Genomic DNA, 24,413 nt, shown 5'->3' with positions numbered 1-24,413 from the left:
ACTTCACCTCTTGCTGCTTGACCTGGCGCCAGATTGGCCCCACCTGCTGACGCTGTTGCTCTCTCTCCTTGCTCCCTAGGGGTCTGGGACCTTGAGCAGCTCCACCACCACCCCACCTGTGTCCACACCTGTCACTGGCCACAAGCGAATGATCATCCCTAACCAGCCTCCCCTCACCGCCACCAAGAAGGTCACCACCAAGGGTGCAGGGCAGCCGGCGCCCATCCCAGTCACTCCTGTCGGGACGCTGAAGCCGCAGCCGGTGCCAGCCTCCTACACGACAGCGTCCACCCCCAGCCGCCCGGCTTTCAACGTGCAGGTGAGGACGGCGCAGCCCAGCCCGCACTACCAGCCGCCCGGCCCGCAGCCCGCGCACTACGGCAGCCCCGGGCCCAGCCAGCCCTACGCTCCCTCGCCCGCCCGCCCGCCCGGCGCCGCGCACTACGGCCCCCCGCCGAGCCACGGGCCCGACTACGGCTATGCGCCGCCGCCCGCCCGGCCCGCGGAGCCCGCCTACGGCTACGCACCTCCGCAGGGCCGCTACCAGAGCCCCTACTATGAGGGGTACGGGGGCCGCAACGGCTCTGAAGCGCCCTACGTACCACAGAGCTCCTGGAAGGCTGAGCCAGCGTATCCTGCCGGTAACACCATGGGCCAGGCTCCTCCTGGGCTCTACCAGCCGTCTGGCATGAAGAAGACCTACATCACCGAGCCGGTGCTGGCCCCGCAGCCACCCTCGCTGCAGCAGAAGGTAGGAGATGTGCACTCCGTGGCTCCCACCGGGAGCAGGAGGCCACACAGCCGAACGTGCCCCGGGGCCCTCTGCAAAAGGTGGTGGTGGGAGTTAAGTACTGCGTGCCAGGGTTGAGGCAGGTCTCCCTCTGTGTGTGGTTTCTTAGAAGGTGAAAATAGGGAATTGTTGTCTGCTTTGAAAAGAGGCTTTTGTGGAGCTTAGCAATGCCATCGGGTTCAAAGGGTGGGGTGGTGGTACAGGTGGAGGCACGATGTGACCCCTCTGACATGCCATTGCCTGTGGAGCTCACTGGCTGTTGATGGGTCTCCACCTGGGTCTTCCTTTCTGGGTCCTGCCAAGATCAAATAAGAAGCCGAGTGTGAGCTTTTGCTCTGTGTGCTTGTGGACGTCTCCGGTTCACCAGACTAATCCTTCCTCTTCTCAGACAGATAGGAGGTGCACACCAGGCTGGTTTTGCTTGTGGTTCAGTGTGATTGCAGAGGTTGACCTCCAACGTGTTGCTGTTCAAAAATCACCTCTTGCTGAAACCACATGGAAATGAGCTCCCACCGAGCTCAGCAGTGATGGCGCACTCAGGTGATGCTGCACCGCGTGGCTTCCCTTCGCCTGAGCTGGTACCCAGGCCTCCTGGGGCAAAGTCGCTTTGGCATAGGAAGTTCAAGTGGTCTGCCTGTTTTCTCTGCCCAGACTTTGGCACTCACCAGCTTTTGTCGCTTCTACTGTTGGCCATCTGTAACCTTTACTAGGGGAACATAAGCACTTCAGCTTTGTGGAGTCCTCATAGTATATGCTAAGCTTAGGCTCCACTGAAGGTGGAAGATGGCCAAGCCCAGGTGGGGAGGCAGTGAAGCCATCAGGCCCACTGTGACACGTCTCAGCACAGCTCTGCTCTCCAGCTTGTGGTTGCTCACAGGGAAAGGGGAAAACTCTTCTGACACATAACAGAAAATCTGTCCTTTTGGCATTTCCTTCACTAGCAGCACACAGACTGTTTTCCCTGAATTCCAGATTTCCTGACAGTGGGAACTTTTGAAGGCAAAGATGTTCCTCCAGGCAGTTAAGAGAGGACAATAAATTAGAAAACTTTGAAATGTTATCTACTAGCAGCTAAGAAATGACTTTTTCTCTTTTCTTCCCCTTCCTTACCAAGAAGCTAGAAGTGGGGAGAGAAGTGATATGCTCTCAGCTCTGAATGTACTTGAAACAGAGCTTAGATTGGAAAGTTGTGAAGGACACAAAATTTAGGCACAGCCTTAACTGCTGTAAATCATTGTGGTTGCAGTGGAGCTACTAAGGAATTGCTGTGGTACAGCAGATCCATATTTAGACTTCTATAGACACAAGTAGGTATATGTGTGTGCATATATATATATATTTCAGTCAGCATCTCTATGGAAACACAAATCACCTCCAACCACAAGCAACACAAGGCTGTTAGGCTCATTTGCATTACAAAGCTGGAGGGACAATTTCATTTAGCTTAGGTTTGGGGTTTTACTTGTGTGTATATGTATATATATTTTTGTGTGTGCACATGTGACACTTGCAGATACACATGCAGAAGTACTTCTTATCTGTCTCTCTAAAAATAAGTCCAGTTCTTCTGCAAAACAGGCTATTACCTGCTTGGTGATGGATTCCTATAGAACTTTCATTCCTTTCCAGCTTGATAAATATCTACACTGTTACTTATCTCACTTTTGAGCTTACAATTCTTCTCTAACGTGTTGGTAGCAGTCTCTGATTGCCGCTTTGGAACGTGCATAGTTTAATTGGTGAAGAACTGAAGGTGATCTTGCAGGCTAACAGGAAGCACTCAATAATAAGACACTGTATGCTTTGCCAGTGAAGCAGTGTTGTCCTCTTTTACCACATGCTGTTCTCTTCCTTTGCAGACTCATTCATAAAATCAACTTCAGGAATTATTGTTGCATTTAAAGGAGACAAAAAAATAAAAGCTATGTTAGAGCCAGATATCTGATAGGGAGAATTGTAGTTTGACTCATGGGCTACAGTGTGAATTTTAATGTTTTCCTGCACACAACTGGCTTCTGTATTTTGTAGTGTTTTGCTTTTTTTTTTTTCAGTGTTGATTTGAGGCCTTTCATTTAAGGAAACTGATTGGAGAAATGAGAGTAAGAAGAAGCAAGAATTAATACATAGCACATAAAATGCAAGAAGACCTTTAGGAATTTTTCTTCCTGCAAGGAATTGATCTTACAGTATAAAACTCTTTCTAAATGTATTCCAAAAAACACTTTCTGTGCTAAATACTAAGGATCTTGTGACAAATCCACCTCAGATTAGAAGTTTGTAGTCTCTAATTCTAATACATACCATGATCCATCACTGTGAGAGGTAGATCTTTTAATGACTTTAGCTTAGATGGTTTAAAGGGTTAAATATGGTTATATTTTGCATTCTGGCTAGGAAGAGGCTCATGGTATTGTGGCTCTGTGGGTTTTTTTGCTGCTTGTTAATCATGTTGAAGTTACAGCTGATCCAAAATAAATCTGGATTGGTATGAGAACAGCAAATAATCTCTACAGGTTCTTAAAGCTCACTGAGAACAATGAATTTCACTCACACACAATGCTGTGTTGCATTCTGTCGTTGGGCCAGTTATGGAAGTGAGAGTCATGCATGTGAAGCCTCTGTGTGTTTTAGTGTTTTGTAGCACTCTGTCTAGCATTAATGCCAAAGTCCTAGCTAGGGAATGAACTTGTGGAGTGCTTGTCCTCATTTAAACCTTCATGTGCTTCAAGGGCTTTTCTGGCCAAAAACCTCAGGAGCTTTCCCCTCTGAGTGGTAGGTGGTGGGTATTCTGTAGAAGCAGCAGCAACGTTGTCATGAGGCCATGGCAGAAACATGTGACATGACCAGCTGCTCTTGTACTTTTTGCCAGTGGTGCTGTGCCCACTCAGCCCAAGTCAAAGTCTAAAGCTTCTCCCTTAACTTCTCTGCTCCTGAAGGCCAGAGAGAACAAGACCATGATGACTCATTACGTATGCTGATTGCTGGCACCAATATGTCCATAGTAGAAAATAAAACTTGCAAAGCCAGCTTCTGACATGGAGATTTCATGTAGGTTTGCCCTGTAGCCAAAACAGAGTTGACAAAACTCCCACCACTGACCAGCTCAGCTATCATCAAATATTTCTGTGGTGGACTGGTTAAGACACCAAATACCTTTTTAGAGCTCTCCTGTCTCCAAATGGGTCTGATTCCTTTCACTGGTTCTGGTTAGTGCTTTGACACACTTGTTGCATGTCTCCCAGAGGATGTTGTGGACCATTCAGGGACCTCGTGTGCCTCCTGATGTATTTGAGAGGTTGCATCTGTAGACATCTGAAAGGTCTGCTTTTTCTAGGTCTCAGCCCCCTTATGTTCTCCTTTCTGAACACACTTGCAGAGCTGAGAACCACATTCCTTTGTGAAGGGATCTACCCACTTTCAGCATCCACACTGGTTGCTACTGAGGTTGCTTGGGACCGTTTGTGGGTTTGGTCCACAATGGTGGAAATTGTAACAAAAACACTGGTCTTTGGGACATGGCTTAATGCCTATGGTGGTGTTAGCTCAATGGTTGGACTCAATGATCTTAGAGGGTTTTTTCCCCATTGAAAACAATTCTGTGATCCTTGTGAGCTGTCTGCCAATGTGGGGAGGACAGAAGCATCTCGTAGCTCTGATTTAGAGCATCACTCAAATTTGTGCTTCTTTGCTGCAGGTTTGCTGGAAGGTGTAAGAGATCAGTGTCCCTTTGGTAGCTGTGTCTGTTCTTTCTGGCATGGCACAAGTGTACAAGTTCCCTAACCTGGTTAGCCCAGCCATGAGTCCCACTGTCCTTTTGTACATATAGACAAGGCATCGATATATATGGAGCATGACCTCCTCTTTAGGCAGCTCCTCAGTGTTGTGCACCGTTCTAGGTGAGCGCCATGGAAATGACGCGCAGGGACCACTGCAAATCAGGAGGTAAAATTGATGAGGCAGTTTATGCTTTGGGCATGATTTAGGTGGCGGTGGCAGCTCGTGGTTAGCAGACCTCAACCTCTGCTGGAGGTGGTGCTTTTCTGCTGCCTGCTGCAACCAGCATCGACACAGTCTCACAGAACTCACCGTGCCCGAAAGGGGACTGTGACTGCTCACTGTGTTCTCATTTGACACAGCTTTTGTCAGCTTTTCCACCGATTTAATACCTGTGATGGAGACATTCACTTGGAAGCTTCCTCTTTGCCTCAGAAACATCTGCTCACCAGTGTCCTTTGCTATGACTGATGCACTGCTCTTGTACTGGGTTAATTTTTACAGTCTGCCATCGCTCACATAAAGTAGGTACCTCTGGCACTGGCATTTGAAGGGAGAGTAAATGCTCTGGCTCTTTGCTGTTAATCTAGCAACTAGGAATTTTTTGTTCTCTGCAGATGAATAAATGCAATCTGCCAGATTCCTTCCTGTTGTCACAAGGATGTATTCTCTCTTAGTGTTTCTTTTTGCTCGTGGGGAAAGGGAGGCAGCTTGCTGTACGCTGCCTGTCCCTCCTTGAGTGTCTTCTCCTCCAGAATCTCTTATCTCCACCCAGGTCACATAGTGAAAATTTTCACTGGGTGGGATTCAGGCAGTGTAAAACAATGGTTTGAAGGGGTCATTCTGGGATAGTTTTAAAATGCTAGGGCTGGGTGCTAGATAGGACTGGACGATCTTGGAGGTCTCTTCCAACCTGGTTGATTCTATGAAATAAAGCAAAACCAACTAAAATTTCAAAGGATTATTTCAAATGTTTTACTTTGGCATTTAATGATTTGTTGGTTTTGGGTTTTTTTTAGCAAGACAGAAGGTAATGTCAAATGAACTAAAAAGTGAAATTCCAAAATTCAGAATAGAATTTGTGATTTCAGTGTGACATTTCGAAATCTCCAGAGAATATTCAGTTCCTTTTTACCCTGAGAATAGCAAGAAATGTCAAAATGTTGACATTCTTCACCAAACAGTAATTCTGAGTTCTAACCAATGCTAGCTGCGTGTCAGCTGCTGACTCTGTCGTTGCTTCTGGGTGGATTAAATTAAATGCTGTTGCCTCTGTTAAAATGAGAAGGAGAGGAGGAAGGCAGTGAGATGTGAAGCTCACAGTTAGGAGTTAGTGGTAGCCTGTGGGATTATGAATGATGCTTTCCTCTTCAAGGTATTATAAATCTCTGCACCAAAATCTTTATGGATTTCTTAACGATTTTCAGGTGAAAAGGTGCTGGCAGGAGGTACAAAGACATGTTTGCTGAACGCTGGCTTTATCCTGCCTGCTGGAATCTGACACAGCCTGCTTCATACCTTCAAGTTTTGACAGAGCCCAGAGTGCCCAAGAGCTTGGAATGGGTTCAGCATTTTCATTTCAGAACTTTACTGTTTGTGTTATATTTTTATTATTTCAGCAAAGGACTTACACTAGCAGGAACCAGATGATGACAGAGCAATTAATCAGACTTGTCTCTTAGGAGTCACATCTTTGAGCTGTTTTCCTGAACCAGAGAAATAACGAGTTGCCAAACAATTACCTTGAAGTTAAAGATAACAGTGAGCCTGCAGTTATGGGAGTAAGTCAGGTCAGCATACACTGAGAAACCAACTTAAATTTACAACTTCAGGATGCAGCTTTTGCAGCTTTAGCCTTTAGTCAGCCACAATGGGTTAGTAATATAAGAGGAATAATTGAGAAAGAGGCTTTTGACATAATACCTGGATGTTCTTTCTTGCTCCTTCTTAAAATAAGCTGAGGACAATGCCTTCATACATGATAAGGCATGGGGCAACCTTGAAGTTAATTAAGGGCTCTGTTTCTGTGCTGTTTAACTCTTAATAACCAAGTGCCTACCTTGGCAGATACTGCCAGATCATGTCACAGTCTATCACAGAAGGATTTTGTATTTGAGGCCATAAAATGTAGTAAGCAGATGCTTACCTATAGGTGGAAGGGAACATCTGATGTGAGGGGAGCTGTCTAGTTTCTGAGCAATGGTATTTACCTGAAGCCCAGGGCTGGCTGAACTTAGGTCTCTCAGTGGGCAAGCTGGCCTGTAGCACGATGAGATAAGGATGGTTTTGGGATGGTTGGTCTTGCTACTGGTTTGCAGCTTTTGGTTCAAAGAGCAGCACCCATAAAGTGAGTGCCACTTAATCTACAAACATACTCTGGCTGTTGTGTTTAAGGGTGTTACTGGTCACTGGCGGAGCTGTTTCTCTCTGTTTTAAAATACACTTGGGTCCAACCACACTTTCATTCTTCCAAAGCCAAAGCACCAGGGCACGTGGTGAAGCTGTTCTTCTATGAAATAACCTCTGAGTCATTAGTGCAATGAGGAGAGGGCATGAATGGATGGGGAAACTCGCCCAGGCTTAGGCACCAATTGAGAAAGAGTAGAAGTGAAGCATCTTAGTGTGACTGAGTGGCCCTTCTGTTTGTGGTGAGAAGAGCTCTGACTCCCCTGTCGCTGTGAAACTCTTGAGGCTTGTGACTGTGATGGTAAATGCTAGTATCAGGGCGAGGAACTGCTCATGTTGCAGTGATGCTTTGGGCAATGTGGTATTTTGGCTGTGTCATTTGGAGTGGATCATCCTGCATTTGGATGATTCTCACACTAACCTCTGCAAAACACATTTGTGGGTTTGATCCAGTTCTTAATGGCACATGTGCACATATGACGTGATGCTTTGTTACTGAAGTGCCACATGGTGCAGGGTGCTTTCCACAGTTTAAAAGGTGATGCAGTTCTCCATTGATAGGCATGGTTGTCCACAAGGAGACTCCAGAGCCTAATACATCTGTGAGCATGTAAGTTAGAAAATGGTCGTGGTTCTGAGTGAGCAGTGTAGGATTTCACCTTAAGTAGTTATTCAGTTACAAAGAGTAGAAAGTAGTTCATAATGGGTGATATAATATTTTTTCCTCCCAGAGTAATGGTAAGAACTAATTGGTAATATGTAGCTACATTTACTGATACAAATGTTCTGGTACTAAACTAATGTAGCCCCCCCATATAATGGGCTTCCTGTTAAGATTTGTATCTGAATAACTATAAAGAAATACAATATAGGAAAAGAAATAGCAGCCTTTGGAACAAAAAACAAGAAAGTTGTTGTTGTTGTTTGGGGTTGTTGAGGTTTTTTCCCCCAGAAAAAGAAGAGATTTCCTATCACAAGCTGAAAGAACTCCTGCAAGGCAAACAGAATCTGCAATTATACTGACAGTTTTGTTCTTAAATGAAAATAATAGTGAATTATAAAGCTCTAAAATTGTTTTCACAACAATATTTTGTTTTTATAACTCATACTATTTCATTTAGTAGCTGCCTGGCTCTAGAACAAGTTACATAACATCATATTATGAATCCAGTGAATCTGAACTTTCTGTCTAGGGAATTAATTTAAAGGCTTTAAACTTTCCAATCACATTTCCTTTTTGTGTTCCAGATGCACTGTATTCTCTCTGAAAAAAAAAATAGCAGATGAACTGCATCTTGCTCTTAACAGAGTAGTATTCACATGCCTCTTTATCCATGATAATAGGGCAGTGACTTAGTTTTACATGGATCCTCAAAATAGCCCAGATGGAAATGTGCTGTCTAAATTCAGCTACATAAAACAAATGAGAAGAGCAGGGCTGCTGCGTGTTAGCTGATCAATCTAGCATTAGCAAGGATTTTCCACACTGTTGTTTATCACCAGCACAGATAGATGAATTATTATTACTGTCAGTGTCACTCATTCCCCCCCCACCCCCCAATTAAAGCTTTTACTAAGCAAACAAACAAAATTTCCTCAAATGAATTGGCAGTAACTTAAACTGACTTATTAGGATTACTTTAATCATCAGTAAAATGGAACCACACCTCAGCTGTAACATAGCAGATCAGATATGATAATTTACATTCCTTCACCTAGTTAGAATCTATTTTGTCAACACCTCTTTTTTTCAGAGGTTTCTTTCAGTTTTGTGAGAGATGAATCACCTTTTTTTTCTGTTGTTGCTGTGAGTGAGCTTCAGTCAAACTCATAGAATCATAAAATCAACCAGGTTGGCAGAGACCTCTAAGATCATCCAGGCCAACCTAGCACCCAGCCCTAGCCAGTCAACTAGACCATGGCACTAAGTGCCTCATCCAGGCTTTGCTTGAACACCTCCAGGGACAGCGACTCCACCACCTCCCTGGGCAGCCCATTCCAATGCCAATCTCTCTCTCTCTGCCAACAACTTCCCCCTAACATCCAGCCTAGACCTCTCCTGGCACAACTTGAGACTGTGTCCCCTTGTTCTGTTGCTGGTTGCCTGAGAGAAGAGACCAACCCCACCTGGCTACAACCTCCCTTCAGGTAGTTGTAGACAGCAGTGAAGTCACCCCTGAGTCTCTTCTGCAGGCTGCACACCTCCAGCTCTCTCAGCCTCTCCTCACAGGGCTGTGTTCCAGGCCCCTCACCAGCTTTGTCACCCTTCTCTGGACATGTTCCAGTATCTCAACATCTCTCTTGAATTGAGGGGCCCAGAACTGGACACAGTACTCAAGGTGTGGCCTGAGCAGTGTTGAGTCCAGGGGCAGAATAACCTCCCTTGTCCTGCTGGCCACACTGTTCCTGATGCAGGCCAGGATGCCATTGGCTCTCTTGCCCACCTGGGCACTCATGGCTTTTTCAGGGAAAAAACTGCATAAATGCCCAAGGAAGCTCCTCCTGTGTATGTCACTGATAAGTTCCCTCCTGACTGTCACTCGGAAGCCCAATAGGTTTTATTTTTCAGTCTAAGCTGGACCACAGAAGAAATCTCCCTGAAGAAGTGCCCTGCAACATCTGTACTCCAGCAAAACTCAGTTTCATTTGTATCCTGCAGACTTAAAGTCCCAGGTGACTATCATGTTCCCCTGGTCTGATGATCAGCATCAGAGCAGTGCCCTGCACCTTCTTCTCCAGCCTGAGTTAGAAAGTGGCTCTTGTGTTTCCTTTGCCACATCAAAGTCCTTTCTTCCCCCTGTTAAGCAACAGGACCTCTCTTCCCGTGGGCTACATCCCAAGAAGGTGCTTTAGAAACACATCAATTCTTGCATGAGCTCATGTGAGCACTTAAAACTTTCTCCTGAGCCCATTTCCTTAACAACGCTTCCTGTGATCTGGATTTTTCATGACTTCTGTGTATTTCCACTTGTTTTTAATAAACTAAGGATGTTTGCTTCCCAAGACAAGCTTAAAACCAGGGGTTTTGCTGCTGTTGAATTTCAACATCATGGAGCAAGTGGTGGATGAGTTTTGGTAGTAGACTTTTAAGTGCAGTGCAACAACACAGTAGCATTACAGGCAATCGTGTAGAGAAGAGGGGGTGTTGGGAGTGTGTTTGTTTCTTTTGGGACTGCTCACCAATAAATACATCCAAATATGGTTTTCAAATCTGAATTCAGCTTCCCACCCACTTTTCTTTACCCTTTCACCATCAGGTCACCTTCTGGTGCCTAAATGCATCGCAGCAATTAAAGCCATAGGTGTAATTAAAACAAATTCAGCTGAAATTCAAGCAGCATGAAGATAAGAAAGGTAGAAGGATAAAGACAACTGCAAGCTCAGTTCTGTGTGACCTGCTTTTGAATAAACAACATTCTATTCCACAGTCAATTATCCCAAAAGTACAATGTGTTCTGTTGCCAAAAAAAGGTTGTCAGATAGAAGTGGTTAGTCAAAAGGACACATGCACTGGAGTGAACATTAGTCTGTTGTAGCCAGCATAATATTACAGAAGCAGGGCTGGTTTGTTGCAGGCTTCTTTTTTGTTGTTGTTTTGTTTATTGGTTGTTTTATCTTTTAAATTCTTTTTGACCACAGATGAGATTATGCAGCTTTTTTAATATTATTTCATAAGCATCTAATTGCAGGCCTCAGCAAGAGGTGCAGGCATTGCTAGGGAAATCAAATAAGGTATGCTCTGTGCAGCCCAATAATAAGGTTTCCAATACAAAAGTGGAAAAACAAGTCATTAGTTGCAACCATCGAACGGAAGAAGTCTAATGGGAGCCACAGGATAAACATTCCATTTTATTATGTCTTCATTATATGTTTTGCAAGACTCCATGGTTATAAATTAAAATTGCTTTTTGCAGCAGTGACTGTAAAAAAGTTCAAAATCTGTAAATGTACCTATTTGTTGTATTTATATCACAGCAGGCTGCTAGCAAAAAATTAAGGTTGGCTTTAGGTTCCCTTCCCCCTCCTTGTGTTAGTTAAAAGAAGGAAAAATGCATATAAATGTGTATCTGCAGGCTGGACTCAGAAATGCCCTCCTCTCCCTTTCATTTTAAATCAAGATGCCATCAATTGAAAATGGGAGAGAGAAGGAAGGAAGGGGGAATACAGACATCTCAGATAAAATGAACTTCTTCACCGTTACACAAGTTGGTAAGGTCTGGTGTGTTTCTGAAGAGTAAATGAATGCTGGGGAAAGCATCCAGGCTGTGTGCTTGGACAGATGAGATGGGATTTATACTTGAGGCCATGTCGCTGACAAAGCAGAAGGCTTTCCAAGGCTCTTCTCTAGTTGAATTGGCAGTCTTGAAGACCCTAATTATCAGCTGGGAAAGGCAGCATTAGAGCAGGATTTTCCCATGCTGTCTCCAGCTTTCTGAGCAGGCAGAAGACATGTTGCAGTGTAAGGCATGTGTTTGACCTCCGACTCCCTGCTCCAGAGCCTTTTCTGAACCTTCCAGCAAAATAATTAATTTGGTTGGGTTTTAATCCAGCTTTTGGAAATCACCACTCCAAGGTAATAGTGAGAGCAAGAGAATTGTGGAGTGGAGGTTTGTGGTGGTTGGTAACATCTGTTTCTCTTTTTAGAAAGGATACAAAGGACATGCAGTCATAAACCCTCAGCAACCCTTCTGCATCCATTTAGGAGTTAATCATTAGCTGAGGGGCCATAGACTGCTTCTTCTCTGGAGGACAAAGGGTTGGACTTGATGATCTGTGAGGTCTCTTCCAACCTTGTTGATACTGTGATACTGTGACAATGTCATGCACCTACAATAGATTGGTGGCTTTCACCTTGCAAACCCCAAGCATCAGCAAATCATGTCTGAGATGCACTTCTCCCTGATCTATGAAAGTCCATTGTCAGAACCTTAAATTCATTACATGGATGCCTGCACATCCAAGGGAGAAAAAATGGTATGAAAACTACAAGAGACAGAAAACCTAAGAACTTTTTCCTACTCTTTCATATTAGCATTCCTCGTGGATCATTGAAGGAGGCAAGCTGAGGTGGTCTCACTTGAGCTGGGAATTCCTGCTGTAGGGAGAGCAGAGGTCCTTGAGCATCTTTCTCCAGGCACTGGATTGAAAGAGCCTCCTGGCAGGGACAACAACACATTGCCAGGTTGGATCAGTTTTAAACAAAAAAATTACATGTGCTTCTGAGTCTCCACAGTGCTGCTGCTGCTCTCTGCAGCCGTTATGGTTTTGCCAGTGTTGCTTAATAATTGTTCTAAACGCTAGATGATGCCATGAAATCAATGCCATGGGACCTAATTGTTTCTTCTATCAGCAGAAAGTTCAAAACCCCAAAACGTTGTTCAGTGCCTGAAGTTTTCTACACAAGCTGAGTTCTTGCAAACTTGACTTCCCACTGCACTGGCAGATTCTGAGGAATTCTTTTCTTTCCCATTTTAGATGTAGGACAGTGACTCAGTATGCCCTGGAAATGTTATCATTCTAGCAATTTTTTTCATGCAGTAGCTCAGCTCATTGCCAGAGAAACAGGTAGTTATGAGTCCAGACACTGTAACGTCGGGATGAGGTTCTAAAAATAAGTGTTTGGTTAACTTTGGGTTGTCAACAACTTTTCTGTTGCCACACATGCTAGAAAATGGAATCAGGAGCCTCATGCAATTCCAGACACACTTCTGTGGTCAACAGAAATATTGAGCGAGGATTAAGCGGGTTGATGAGACAGATAAATGCTGTGGCTGCTCTTGCCATGAAGTGCATGCACCCTGCTGTATAGAAGTTTGGGTGCAGAAGAGTTAACTGTTTACTAAGAAGAGCAAGTGTGGCTCTAGATGGGCCTTGCCAGCATGCCTTATTTCTCAAGTATCTCCTTTCTGGCTCTATGCTAAGTACTTTAACCTTTTTCCCTCTTAGTTTCCTCTGTAAAATGGATATAACTTTTGCCTCCTGTATCACAGTGGGGGGTTTGAGACTTGATTGTCTGCAAAGTAGTTTTAAAGTCTATAAATGCAAAGTATTACTCCTATTTTTCTATGTGAAAGGCAATTGAAATCATGTGCAGAGCGTCTCACAGCAGGCACAGTGCTTATTTGCCATGAAGGATATTTCTGTACCTTTGGATGGAAACAAAGAAATACCTCTCTTAAATTTGTGGCTGTTAAAAAATGGTTAACTTTTAGCATTTATGTGCTGGTTTATAATTATTCCAGCTCTCTTTATGGATCTTAAACAAATTCTTCACAAAGCCTCTGAAAAGCATACAGCAGTGTCCTGCTCTTAGAGTCACTTCTTAGAGAGGGACAAGGTAATTCAGCTGGGCTGACACGGTAGCAGCCGCATGGCTTTCTCTGCTCTCAGTCTGCATCTTGATGCAATGACAGAGGGAATAGCTGGGTTCCTGCACTGAGGGGATAAAAAGGTTGCCTCAGAGGTGCAGAATGAATTAATTAACCAAGTCATGTGGCTTTAAGGATGAATTGTCTTTAGGACAGTGAGGTGTCTGCGTGCTAGCATTGAGGAACACTGCAGCAGCCTGACCTTATTGGAGTCTAAGGGCTTTGGCAGGATTTAGGATGAATGTGACCCTCTCTCTCATCTGCTGAGTGTGAGCTTAGAGCAGGAATAAACTGTGCCTCACCATGGCATAAATCACTGTTTTGTTTTGCTGCCAAGCATAGGGAAAGGCCACAGGCGTGACTACTAGCATCCTGGGCTTTTCTGTTAGTGAAGCATCTGCATGTTTTATGGTGAACCAGATGCAAAGAATATGGGAAATGAGGAAGAGGATAAATGTTACTGCCTGGTGGTTGGGATTGTTCAAGCAGTTTCCTTTGGTGTCCAGTCTGTGATGGCTAATCTGACATTTGCTGGCCATGTTATAGCCCATCCAATTTTAGGAGGCTGTAAACAGAACTCATTTATGAAAAGGAGCTGGTTTGCAGCTGGAATTGGGCTGTGTATATACAGTAATTCAAGCTGTTGGGAATGTATGAGATGAAGTCAGGAATGAAGACATACCAGCATCCATGAAAACCACAGCAGATAGAGCACCACACTAATGAAGCCTGTATAGAGAACATGCATGGAATGTCATTTTATTCATGGCTTTGATCTGTTCTATGAAGGCTCTTGAGTTGCAATGCACAGGTTACTGTTGTTGTGATGTGCACGTTGGAACAGTGAACTTGGTATGGTTGTGTTATCTTTAGAGCAATGATGCTGATTTAATAACAACTGGAAGTATAGAACAGAGGCTAACAGAGTGTTTGTCATCTAAGGGTTCTCAAGCAACAGCTAGAGACTGAGTAAATCACAGAGTAGCCTCTTTTGTTTCTCCCTGCCTGCCTTAAACAATCACACATTGAACAATTCACACAATTCAAGTTCAAGTGGCTTTACAGTTAGCTCCAGGGGAACGTTATACTTGCTGGTATGTTGGAGTGTATACTAGCCTTAGCGTTTTTCAATCCTTTCTTTCCTGAGGCATTGATTCTGAACAAACAGATTTTACTTCCCTTATATAACAAGGTGTCCATGTGTGAGTTCTTGTAAAAAAGCAGGAAGAGCAATGTAGTAACAGAACAGCTCAGGTGAATGATACCTCATGGGGGATACCCATTCGTGTCTGGGGAGGTTTGCTATAGCTGCCAGAGTGGGATGTGGCTCATTGGGGCTATTCCTGCACAGATACCTCCAGTGATTTGGGGCTGGTCAGAAAGGACCAGGACATTGAGACAGGTTGGTTGTGAAAGTGCATCCTTGCAGATACAAAGAAGTAGTAATGTTGAAAACTTGGGCTGTTTTTACAGATATTTATTTCCTTCTAAGCTTTCTTTCCAAGCCCTCTACTCCTGACTTTTTCCCAGAAGAATTTCTCTGTATCTCACATCCTATTTTTTTCTTGGAGAGAGTTTTTTTTTCCCTGCTTCTCTTAGGCTCTGCACAGCAGGCAGCTGTTCACTCCTCAGCAATTAATGTACACAAGGTCTGTGTGTGAGATGCAATATACAAAGTCCAGAGCATTGTGATGACAATGAGCAAGGCAGCTACACTGAGCTCTTGCTGAAGAGAGTTTATTGCTTATTGTCTCATATCAGTTCATATCTGGCTCACCTGCCCTGCAGATGCCTTTCTTCCCTAGCACTGATTTTTCACTTGAATTGCAGCAGGCTGTGATTTCTCAGCAAAGGTGTGCACCATTCCTCAGACCTGTGTTATTACCCCTGGATAGATCTAGATTGGCAGGAGCCCAGGCTATTTTTAGTGCTGGGAAAATCATGCTTAGATCAGAGGAGTGTAAGCAACTTGGCAACTACCTGATAATACATTGAGTGTGGGGTTTGCTGTGGGATGTTAATGCCCACATGCATGTGCATGTATGTAGGCAGTTAACAGCTGGGTAATTGCACTTGCAGAGCTCTAGCACATGCTCTTGGTGCTGGCTGTTCACCTGTGACTACTCACAATTGTTGCTGTCTCCTATCCAAGAAGTTCAAAATACTTGAATGCTGAGAATTGCAGCTTACAGCCTTCAGCTAAATGTGGACAGTGAGTTGTTTCCAACCAAGTGGTGGGTTAATTTAAGTGGCCTAATGTCAACCTTTGGCACACTTTGATCCTAGAATTTACCAGTTTGATTTGATGACTTGGCCCTTCTGTTACCTTCCTTTTCCCCAAGGGTGACTGTGAATGAGCTGTTCCACACAGATTTCCCAGGTGGTAGGCCTCCTTGTTCCTAGGTGTGTGATTCAGGCAGCTCACTCTGTTTTCATAGGACACTGGTGGGATCACTGAATCTGCCTCCAAGGGAAGAAGCCTAGGGAATTCTGCATGCAAGCAGTGAGAGGTGGTAAGAATGCCTCCGAGTAGCTGGCACTCCTCTTGCAGATGGGGAAACCAAACCTTGCTTGGGTGAATTAACATGCCCAGGACCAAAGAGTGAATTGATGCTGAAGTGAGGAAGTGAACCCAGAGGTTTTGACATGCAGTGGTCTGTGCTTCCTCCAAAAAGGAGAAGTTGTGATGACACCTGTCAGATCTGAGAGTTGCTGTGTGAGGCCATCCAAACCACCAAATCCAAGTTTAGGTGAGTCTTTCAGTTTTTCTTTGTTCCTGCTGCACTGAGTTGCCAGAGAAGCTGTGAGGGAAGAGAGTATGTCTGGGTATGTCCTCTGGGGAGCTACTGAGCACCACAGGTGAGCCTAGGCTAGGAACCAGAGCTGAAACATCTTTCAGGTGATGCTACAGAATGACATTGTGTCAGGGGCTGGGATGTTCAGGCTCAGGGCAATGAGCAAAACAAAGGCAGGTTGGTTGATCTGGACGTGCTTGCACTTCAGAGTGCAGCTGCCTTGTCTGCTTGTTTCAGAGCGTGAGGGAGAGGGGACAGCCAGTGGTCACTGTCTGCCTTTAGTAAACTGGAATCTCAATTAGTCTCACAGTGCTGTCCACACATATAAGTATATTCCTTATCTTGTCTTCATCCAAAAGATAGGGCAGCTGATGGTCGAGCAAGTCCAAAATTCATCCTGTGCATGGCACCCAAGGAACAAACCTCAAAAAGGTATTGAGTGCGGCTCAAGGAGTAGTCAGCACTGCTTGTTTGATCTCTCCCTCTTCACACTACAATACACATTAAAACTTGCTGATGCATGAATGTACATACTCCTTACTTCTCACTCTGTATCTTTCTCTCTTGCATTTTTTAGCATATAAGCAATTGACTGGTTTCTTTTCATAGAATCAACCAGGTTGGAAGAGACCTCTAAGATCATCCAGGCCAACCTAGCACCCAGCCCTACCCAGTGAACTACACCATGGCACTAAGTGCCTCATCCAGTGTTGTTTTGAACACCTCCAGGGACAGTGACTCCACCACCTCCCTGGGCAGCCCATTCCAATGCCAATCACTCTCTCTGCCAACAACTTCCTCCTAACATCCAGCTTATACTTCTCCCAGCACAACTTGAGACTGTGTCCCCTTGTTCTGTTGCTGGTTGCCTGAGAGAAGAGACCAACCCCACCTGGCTACAGCCTCCCTTCAGGTAGTTGTAGCCAGCAATGAGGTCACTCCTGAGCCTCCTCTTCTGCAGGCTGCACACCCCCAGCTCCCTCAGCCTCTCCTCATAGGGTTTGTGTTCCAGGCCCTTCACCACCCTTGTTGCTCTTCTCTGGACACATTCCAGCACCTCAACATCTCTTGAATTGAGGAGCCCAGAACTGGAAAGCATTGGCCACCTCACAGCGTTGCCCTTCATCGTATCTCTCCCTTGCTGTTTGTATTTCAGAATGAACATGTTTTAACCTGGAAGGAACAGGTCAAGACCAGAGCCAGGCTTCCATCTATTTGTTGCTCTGTTGAACCAGCACTGTTTGTCCTGGCTATTTCTTGTAGCAATGAGTTCAACTGCTGTTTTTTTTCCTATTTCCTCAGCCCCCTAATACTAGCACTCCTTCATTTTTTTCACCTTTTTTTGACCCAATCTGAGAGCCTTTTAGGCTCACCAGTTTCCCCAGCCTCTCCATCTGTGTGCCAGGTGTATCAATCAGCATTTTGGGAGACCTGCTAATTCTCCCGTCAGTACATGAGCTGTTTTGATCCCAATGTTTGGAGAGTTTCCCATTGTCACTCAGTGTCTAGGGAGCTGCTGGCTTCCTTGAGCACTTGTTCATTTGTGCTGGGACACTGGCACTTCTGCAGCTGGGGCCATTGATCTGCGTGCACTTGCTATATTGTTTGCTCTTATGTCTCCGCATGCCCTCCACTTATACTGTCCTGGAGGAGGACAAGCTGTACAGTACACCATGTGATGGCACAGAGAGGCTTTACTCATATATTGGAAGACTTCATCTTGCCCTTCTAGTGACTGTTGAATACTCACAGGAATGTCCAGAGCACTCTCCTTGTTCTCTGTGAGCCAGGGCCTGGCTCTGAGCAGTCGCAGATAACCACTCACTGCCTTGCACATGAGGCTCTGTGAGATAGAATAGAATCAACCGTGTTGGAAGAGACCTCCAAGATCATCCAGTCCAACCTATCCTCTAGCCCTAGCCAGTCAACTAGACCATGGCACTAAGTGCCTCATCCAGGCTTTGCTTGAAGACCTCCAGGGATGGTGCCTCCACCACCTTCCTGGGCAGCCTATTCCAATGCCAATCACTCTCTCTGGCAACAGCTTCCTCCTAACATCCAGCCTGTACTTCCACCGGCACAACTTGAGACTGTGTCCCCTTGTTCTATTGCTGGTTGCCTGGCAGAAGAGACCAACCCCACCTGGCTACCCTTCAGGTAGTTGTAGCCAGCAATGAGCTCTGCCCTGAGCCTCCTCTTCTGCAGGCTGCACACCCCCAGCTCCCTCAGCCTCTCCTCACAGGGCTGTGCTCCAGGCCCCTCACCAGCTTTGTCACCCTTCTCTGGACAGGTTCCAGTATCTCAGCATCTCTCTTGAATTGAGGAGCCCAGAACTGGACACAGAACTCAAGGTGTGGCTTGAGCAGTGCTGGGTACAGAGGCAGAATAACCTCCCTCATGCTACTGGCCACACTGCTCCTGAGCCAGCCCAGGATGCCATTGGCTCTCCTGGCCACCTGGCCACACGTGAACATGTGCCTGTTTTCACATAGGTCTTCCCTTCATATGAGCTCTGTCTTTGATGCCAAACCACCTCTGAGCCACAAAGCACTTACCGATCCCAAGAAAAGCTCTCTGACCAACTGAGACAAATCCACCTTTCAAAATCAAGCTAATGCAATGCGATGACTCAGAAACATCAAGAGCTTTTTGTTTGTTTGTTTGTTTTGAACCACAAGTGCTCCTGTTTGAGGTTTACCTAGGGTCAAGCTGCAAACTATGGAGTCTAATTTTGACTGTGCTGATGTTTGAGGCTTAGCTCATTATAAGAAGGCCAGTCCTTAACTGGGATATATAATCAGATTTGAATTTCACCTCAGAAGCAAGAGCTGATCTGTAACTTCTACAGCTCTGCATTTTCTGTAAAGTACATATTCATAGCCAATGTTGCACTGCCACATGACTGGTAAACAAATTTCAGTCCTGAAAGTAAGCCCCATAAAATAGGAAAAGCTTTGGACAGGATTTACATCACCAAAGCTTCCCTAAATATTTTTAACTGTTGTCTTTCATACAGTGTTGTTATCGTCTTGTTCGTTGTTGTCTTGGGTTTTTTTGTTGTTAATTTTGGGCTTAATTTGTTTTCATTTGACTCTACAGATTTCTTTTAAATGTGAGCTACAAACCATGTTTTGCTGGTGTAAGTGTCAGGGGAATATGCACATCTGATTTGGAGGGAAGTCCCTTTCAGGCATGGAGATAAAGCAAGGTTTGTATAGTAGGGGCAAATTAGATTTGTTTGCATCTTTTGTAGTCTGAGTATTATATTTTTGTAGGGAGAGATGATGCTTGTTTCTAGTGCAAAACTAGTTGTTGATCCTCCTAAACTGAGTGAAAGTATCTGAGCAGAAGCTGAAAAATCCCAGGGAAAAATAAAGAAGGATCTTCTGGGACATGTTCTGTGTTGGACTGGGGAATATAACTCTTACTTTTTGTATCTTCACGTGTGATCTTGCCAAAATCTCTTGCGTGCTCGTAGCTCTCTGTCTTCATTGCTGTTTTGCTTATTTTGACTTGTGATCATCTCAGCTTCATTAATAACAACTAACCCCTTTCATCACTCTGTCTCTCTGTTTATTTAGAGGCTGACCTTTCCAGTGTTTGCACTAACAGTTTCTCTTTGTGAAACCTTCAGTCGCCAAAAAGAAGTTCCATGAAAGGGAATGTTATTTTTCACTGGCATACTTGCAGCATTCAGGGGACGTGCTGGCACACCTGCTTTTCAGAAGGAGCAGGCTCAGTTGCTCTTGCCTGTTTTGGAATGCCTGGAGCTCAGGAGATGTGCCCTGTAATGAATGTTAGCAATTGCTATTTGACCTGGAGGGCAGCATTAGGGTGTATTTGCAGCAGTGATCACGAGGGGGTCAAGCACTTTGTTGTGCATCCTTTGTGAAAAGTTCCCTCTCAGGGATGCACTACTAAACACAGTTTCTCCAGCATTATCTAACATTTGTGGGGCTGGCTATGAGACACATCCTGCAGAAACTGCAGCATGTAGAAGAAAAGAGAAATACTGTTTGTATTTCCTTACAGCACCTGAGTTGCTCCCAGGCAGCCAGCTACAGACTAAGGGGACACAGTCTCAAGCTGTGCCGGGGGAGGTCTAGGCTGGATGTTAGGAGGAAGTTCTTGCCAGAGAGAGTGATTGGCATTGGAATGGGAGGTGGTGGAGTTGCCATCCCTGGAGGTGTTTAATAAAAGCCTGGATGAGGCACTTAGTGCCATGGTCTAGTTGGTTGGCTAGGGCTGGGTGCTAGGTTGGCCTGGATGATCTTGGAGGTCTCTTCCAACCTGGCTGATTCTATATAGAAGAGCCTGCATACTTCCAGTTTCATCTAATCCTTGGCTGCATTCAGAATTAAATTGTAGATATATCACCAGGATAGTGAAGGTTTGGTTTAGCAGTCATTGTAGGGGTGAATATGTTGCCTCTGATAAAATTTCCTGTGTGAAGAACAGAAGGCTGAAAGTTTTATCAGGAAAAGCAGAAACTGTGATCAGAGTAGAGGAGAAAGCACTGAAAAGGCAGAAAAGCTCTGCTTCCCTGAGAGCAAACCAAAGCTGAGGAATGGAAGACTCAGGGAATCAGGACACTAAGAATTCATGTCTAGTGCAAACAAAAGCAGCTTTGAAACAGCTCTTGCACAGCATTTAGGTACCCCAGTGCTCGAAATCAAGCTAGAATGACTCTGGAGTGTTTTGGACAGAGCTTTTGAATGTCTCCACTGCTGTGTGTGATAGAAACAAGAAAACTACAGGGAAATTACTGCATAGCTCCTTGTCAAAAGCATTGAGAAGTCTTCCAGTCTTTGTCTTTTCCAAACTTATCATGTCAACCTGAGACAGTGGTGTTCTTAAATCTGTTACAAAACACAGCACATGTGCAGGCTGCTGAGTTGCTGTTCAGTGAAGCGTAGTTTCCTATTGCCTGCGAGACAGTTTTTACAGACATGAGGTTTGCACTTTGGTTTGGTTACTAGAGCCTAGCCCTGGAGGCTGAAACGTTTGCAAGTGAGGGACAATCCTCCTGTTATTTCTGCTCCTCATTTAGCAACCCAGTTGAATTTACTAAGACTAATCAGATGAAAACCATGGTCAGATTCCACCTCTTTGGCCCCAAGAAGAGCTATGAGAAATTAGTCTTTGCGGTATGTGGTGTCACCGTTCAGCTGCACTGTCACCTGCATGGTTGTAACCACATGGTGCAGGAAACAGCAATGCATTAACATGCTGCTCCCATCACAGTCATTTCAGGCTCAAAGCTGGGTCTGGCCATGTGCTCTGGTGCATAACAACTTTCACTGGCTGTGGGTTCTGACATTTGCCTCACACTCAGGTTTTCTCCACATTCAGTCTGTTAAGAGCCACGTTTTGTCAAAGGCCAGTAGGATTTGCAGCTGGCCAGGTTGCTCATGCTGAAATATGGAAGTGCTGTGCCTTGCAGGACCCTGTGATCCATCTGTAAGAGCTAATAACCTCCTGGGTATCACTTGCCCAGTCCCTGAGCCTAGATGTGGCCAGGCTCTTCCTCAGCCAGTAATTCATGGTGGTGCTGATGTTTGTTGCCCATTGTCTCTGGGTTAGCCTGTAAGATTGGGTTTTATTTTACTCTTTCTCCTTAATTCATGATCTCTGAGCCTGTGCAAAGTATGTTGCCTTTCTTTGGCCTTGGTTAGAGACAGCTTGGCTTTGCTTACTGCTTATATATGGACTTTCCCTTAGTGGATTATCTGAATGTAGCTTGCACACCCAGAACCCATGATTTATTCACCTGTCTGCAGCTTTGGTCTCTTTGCTGTAGCTCTCACTTTCCTTGTGTTTGACACTGCCTCTGGTCATGTGTCTAGGAGGACCATGGTTGGGCCCATGATTTGCACTGGTTGTTTGTCTTCAGCCTCATACATCCATTGCCTGCTTTTTGTCCATGACAAGAACCCACCACTCCCTCTGTTGCTGCTGTTCTGCACTGACAGTCATGCTGATAGGGTTTGATGCAAAGCCAAGCAAATGAAGCAGAAAGATTTACACCCAATGGATTTCTTTGGGGTTTGGGTCGTATTATGGGGCCAGACTGAAGTGTTTAGCACCCAACATGCCACTAGTGTGCTGAAAGCAAAATTTTAACAATGTGGTTACCACCCTAAGTGCATCACAGGACAGCAGCTGCAGAATGCAGTGTCCAAGCCAGGCAGGCTCTGCTCTGCTTCGTTGGTGACATTAGAAGAAGGATGTTTTGAAGATGAGCAGACATGGTAGCCCAGCTCCATACATCTGGGTCCTTTGTTAGGGATGGGATGTTGTTTCCTACTGGCTATGTCCTGCAGCAATGGGAAGCATGGAACAAAGCAGGTGGCACTTACCAACAGTTACAGGCAAAGTGGGAGTCACCGAGGCAAGGAGAAGGAGTAAGGAATTTCCCTGGTGACAGTGCAATAATATCACTGTCCCTGCAACTCTCCCTTTTCTGGATACACTTACACTTTTGATTTCCATAACAGACAGCAGCAGGGCAAACCAAAAGTCTTTCCTGCTGACCGAGGAGAGCAATTTGAATGTGTCTCTGCATTCTTGAGGGAACAGCCAAATGCCTTGGTATCACCTAGGATGTCTCAGTTTGTTGCATCTTAGAAATGGAAAGGCTGAGAGGAAGGAAGACTGTCTTGCCAGGGAAGCAAGATTTAAGTGTATCCCAAGAAGCAGCTTCCAGACATTTCTCCTGGCAAAGGCTGCTTCTTGTTGAGAATCCCACTGTTCCCACCAAATGGCTGCTGGGCTCCTGGCCTGAGTTCGTGCTAATGTGGTGCTACAAGGATACTCAGGCTCTTCTGGCCTACATATGTCAAGCCAGCCCTGTCAAGGTGTTTCCTCCAAACTACCATGTTTGATATCAACAGAGATGCAAAGCTGCCATGGGGGTGGTAAGCTGCAGTGCTTTTAGGAGTGGATTTTGAGACCAGGGCAGCCTTGTCTTCTCTGGTCTTGAGAATGAAATGTGCAGCTCTGTTCCCAACTGGTGATTTTTAAGTTATTTCATTTCTACAAAATAAACCCAAGACCTCCAGCACTGCCTTTGCAAACACGAGTTGGAAGCAGGTATTTCTTATTAGAAGTAACTGTGCAGTGAAAAAGTGATACTGCTGCTGCAAGACATTGCAATCTCCTTGTTTTTTCACTGCTTTGAGGCTAGTATTTTTATCTCTCTGGCACCCAGCATTAGACATATGCATCTATAGCTGGAGTTGTTTAGCCTGGAGAAGAGGAGGCTCAGGGGTGACCTCATTGCTGGCTACAACTACCTGAAGGGAGGCTGTAGCCAGGTGGGGTTGGTCTCTTCTGCCAGGCAACCAGCAACAGAACAAGGGGACACAGCCTCAAGTTGTGCTGGGGGAGGTCTAGGCTGGATGTTAGGAGGAAGTTTTTGGCAGAGAGAGTGATTGGCATTGGAATGGGCTGCCCAGGGAGGTGGTGGAGTCACTGTCCCTGGAGGTGTTCAAGAAAAGCCTGGATGAGGCACTTAGTGCCATGGTCTGGTTGATTGGCTAGGGCTAGAGGATAGGTTGGACTGGATGATCTTGGAGGTCTCTTCCAACCTGGTTGATTCTCTGATTCTATGATCTATATTTGGCTGTTTAAGAAGCAGCCTGAGATATGCCTTTCCATAGCACAATGCATTTGACTTCAACAGGGGCTGCAGGGAGGCAGCAGTTCAGAGAAGATGACCTCTGATTGAGTGTTTACAGGTGCACTGCAAAGCTTGACTTGAGGCAGGTGAATTTGAAAATGTTTGACCTGAAGCCCTTTTCCCCTTTCAGTTTATTGCCAGCTCTTATCTGGTCGTTATTACAGCAGGTCACCACTTTATCCCTTAGCAGCAGCCATCAGTAAGTGTCAAATCTCAGCAAATGAATTCAGCCACTTGCCATTTGATATATATATGTATTTTTATGATGGCTATTTAAAGATGACAAAAATCATAAATCTTCCAGGCTTGTCACTGGGAGTGTATATTGAGTTTGTTGATGAAACAACTTCACAGCTCACTTGAAGAGGAACTGCAGGGCTTGGAGAAGCAAAAGGCTTTTGATAGTGTGCAGTAGTCCAAAAAATTGAAGATAAAATCCAGCTTGCTGTCATTTTGTCCTTCTTCCTAGTCAGAGCAAGAGTTTCTCTTCACTCCTAATGGAGTGAGCATTCTCCATCCCCTGCAGAGGCCCAGAGCCACATGCAGCAAGGGGATGCTTCAAACTAGAGTTTGGAGAAGGGGAACTAAATAAGGCTCAG

At 45.1% G+C, this 24,413-nt stretch overlaps 1 protein-coding gene across 15 annotated transcripts in view; it reads left to right on the top strand.

Annotated features, from left to right (window-relative positions):
• LPP (LIM domain containing preferred translocation partner in lipoma) overlaps positions 1-24,413 on the top strand; it is a 371,586-nt gene that overhangs the window by 238,285 nt on the left and 108,888 nt on the right. For 14 of the 15 annotated variants that reach the window (XR_010307209.1, XR_010307210.1, XR_010307211.1 and 11 more), the window contains one exon: positions 80-751. Coding sequence is in view for 12 of the 15 variants with exons in the window: in XM_064165587.1 (XP_064021657.1) it covers positions 80-751 (672 nt within the window). In the remaining 3 variants the exon portion in view is untranslated. The remainder of the gene's footprint in view (positions 1-79; positions 752-24,413) is intronic. The other variant, XM_064165594.1, reaches the window with a different exon arrangement.

The sequence above is a fragment of the Pogoniulus pusillus genome, chromosome 26 (genome assembly GCF_015220805.1).
Source record: "Pogoniulus pusillus isolate bPogPus1 chromosome 26, bPogPus1.pri, whole genome shotgun sequence".
In the NCBI taxonomy this organism is placed as follows: domain Eukaryota; kingdom Metazoa; phylum Chordata; class Aves; order Piciformes; family Lybiidae; genus Pogoniulus; species Pogoniulus pusillus.
The sequence above is the reverse complement of the archived record's forward strand: the minus strand, read 5'-3'. Positions and strand labels throughout refer to the sequence as shown.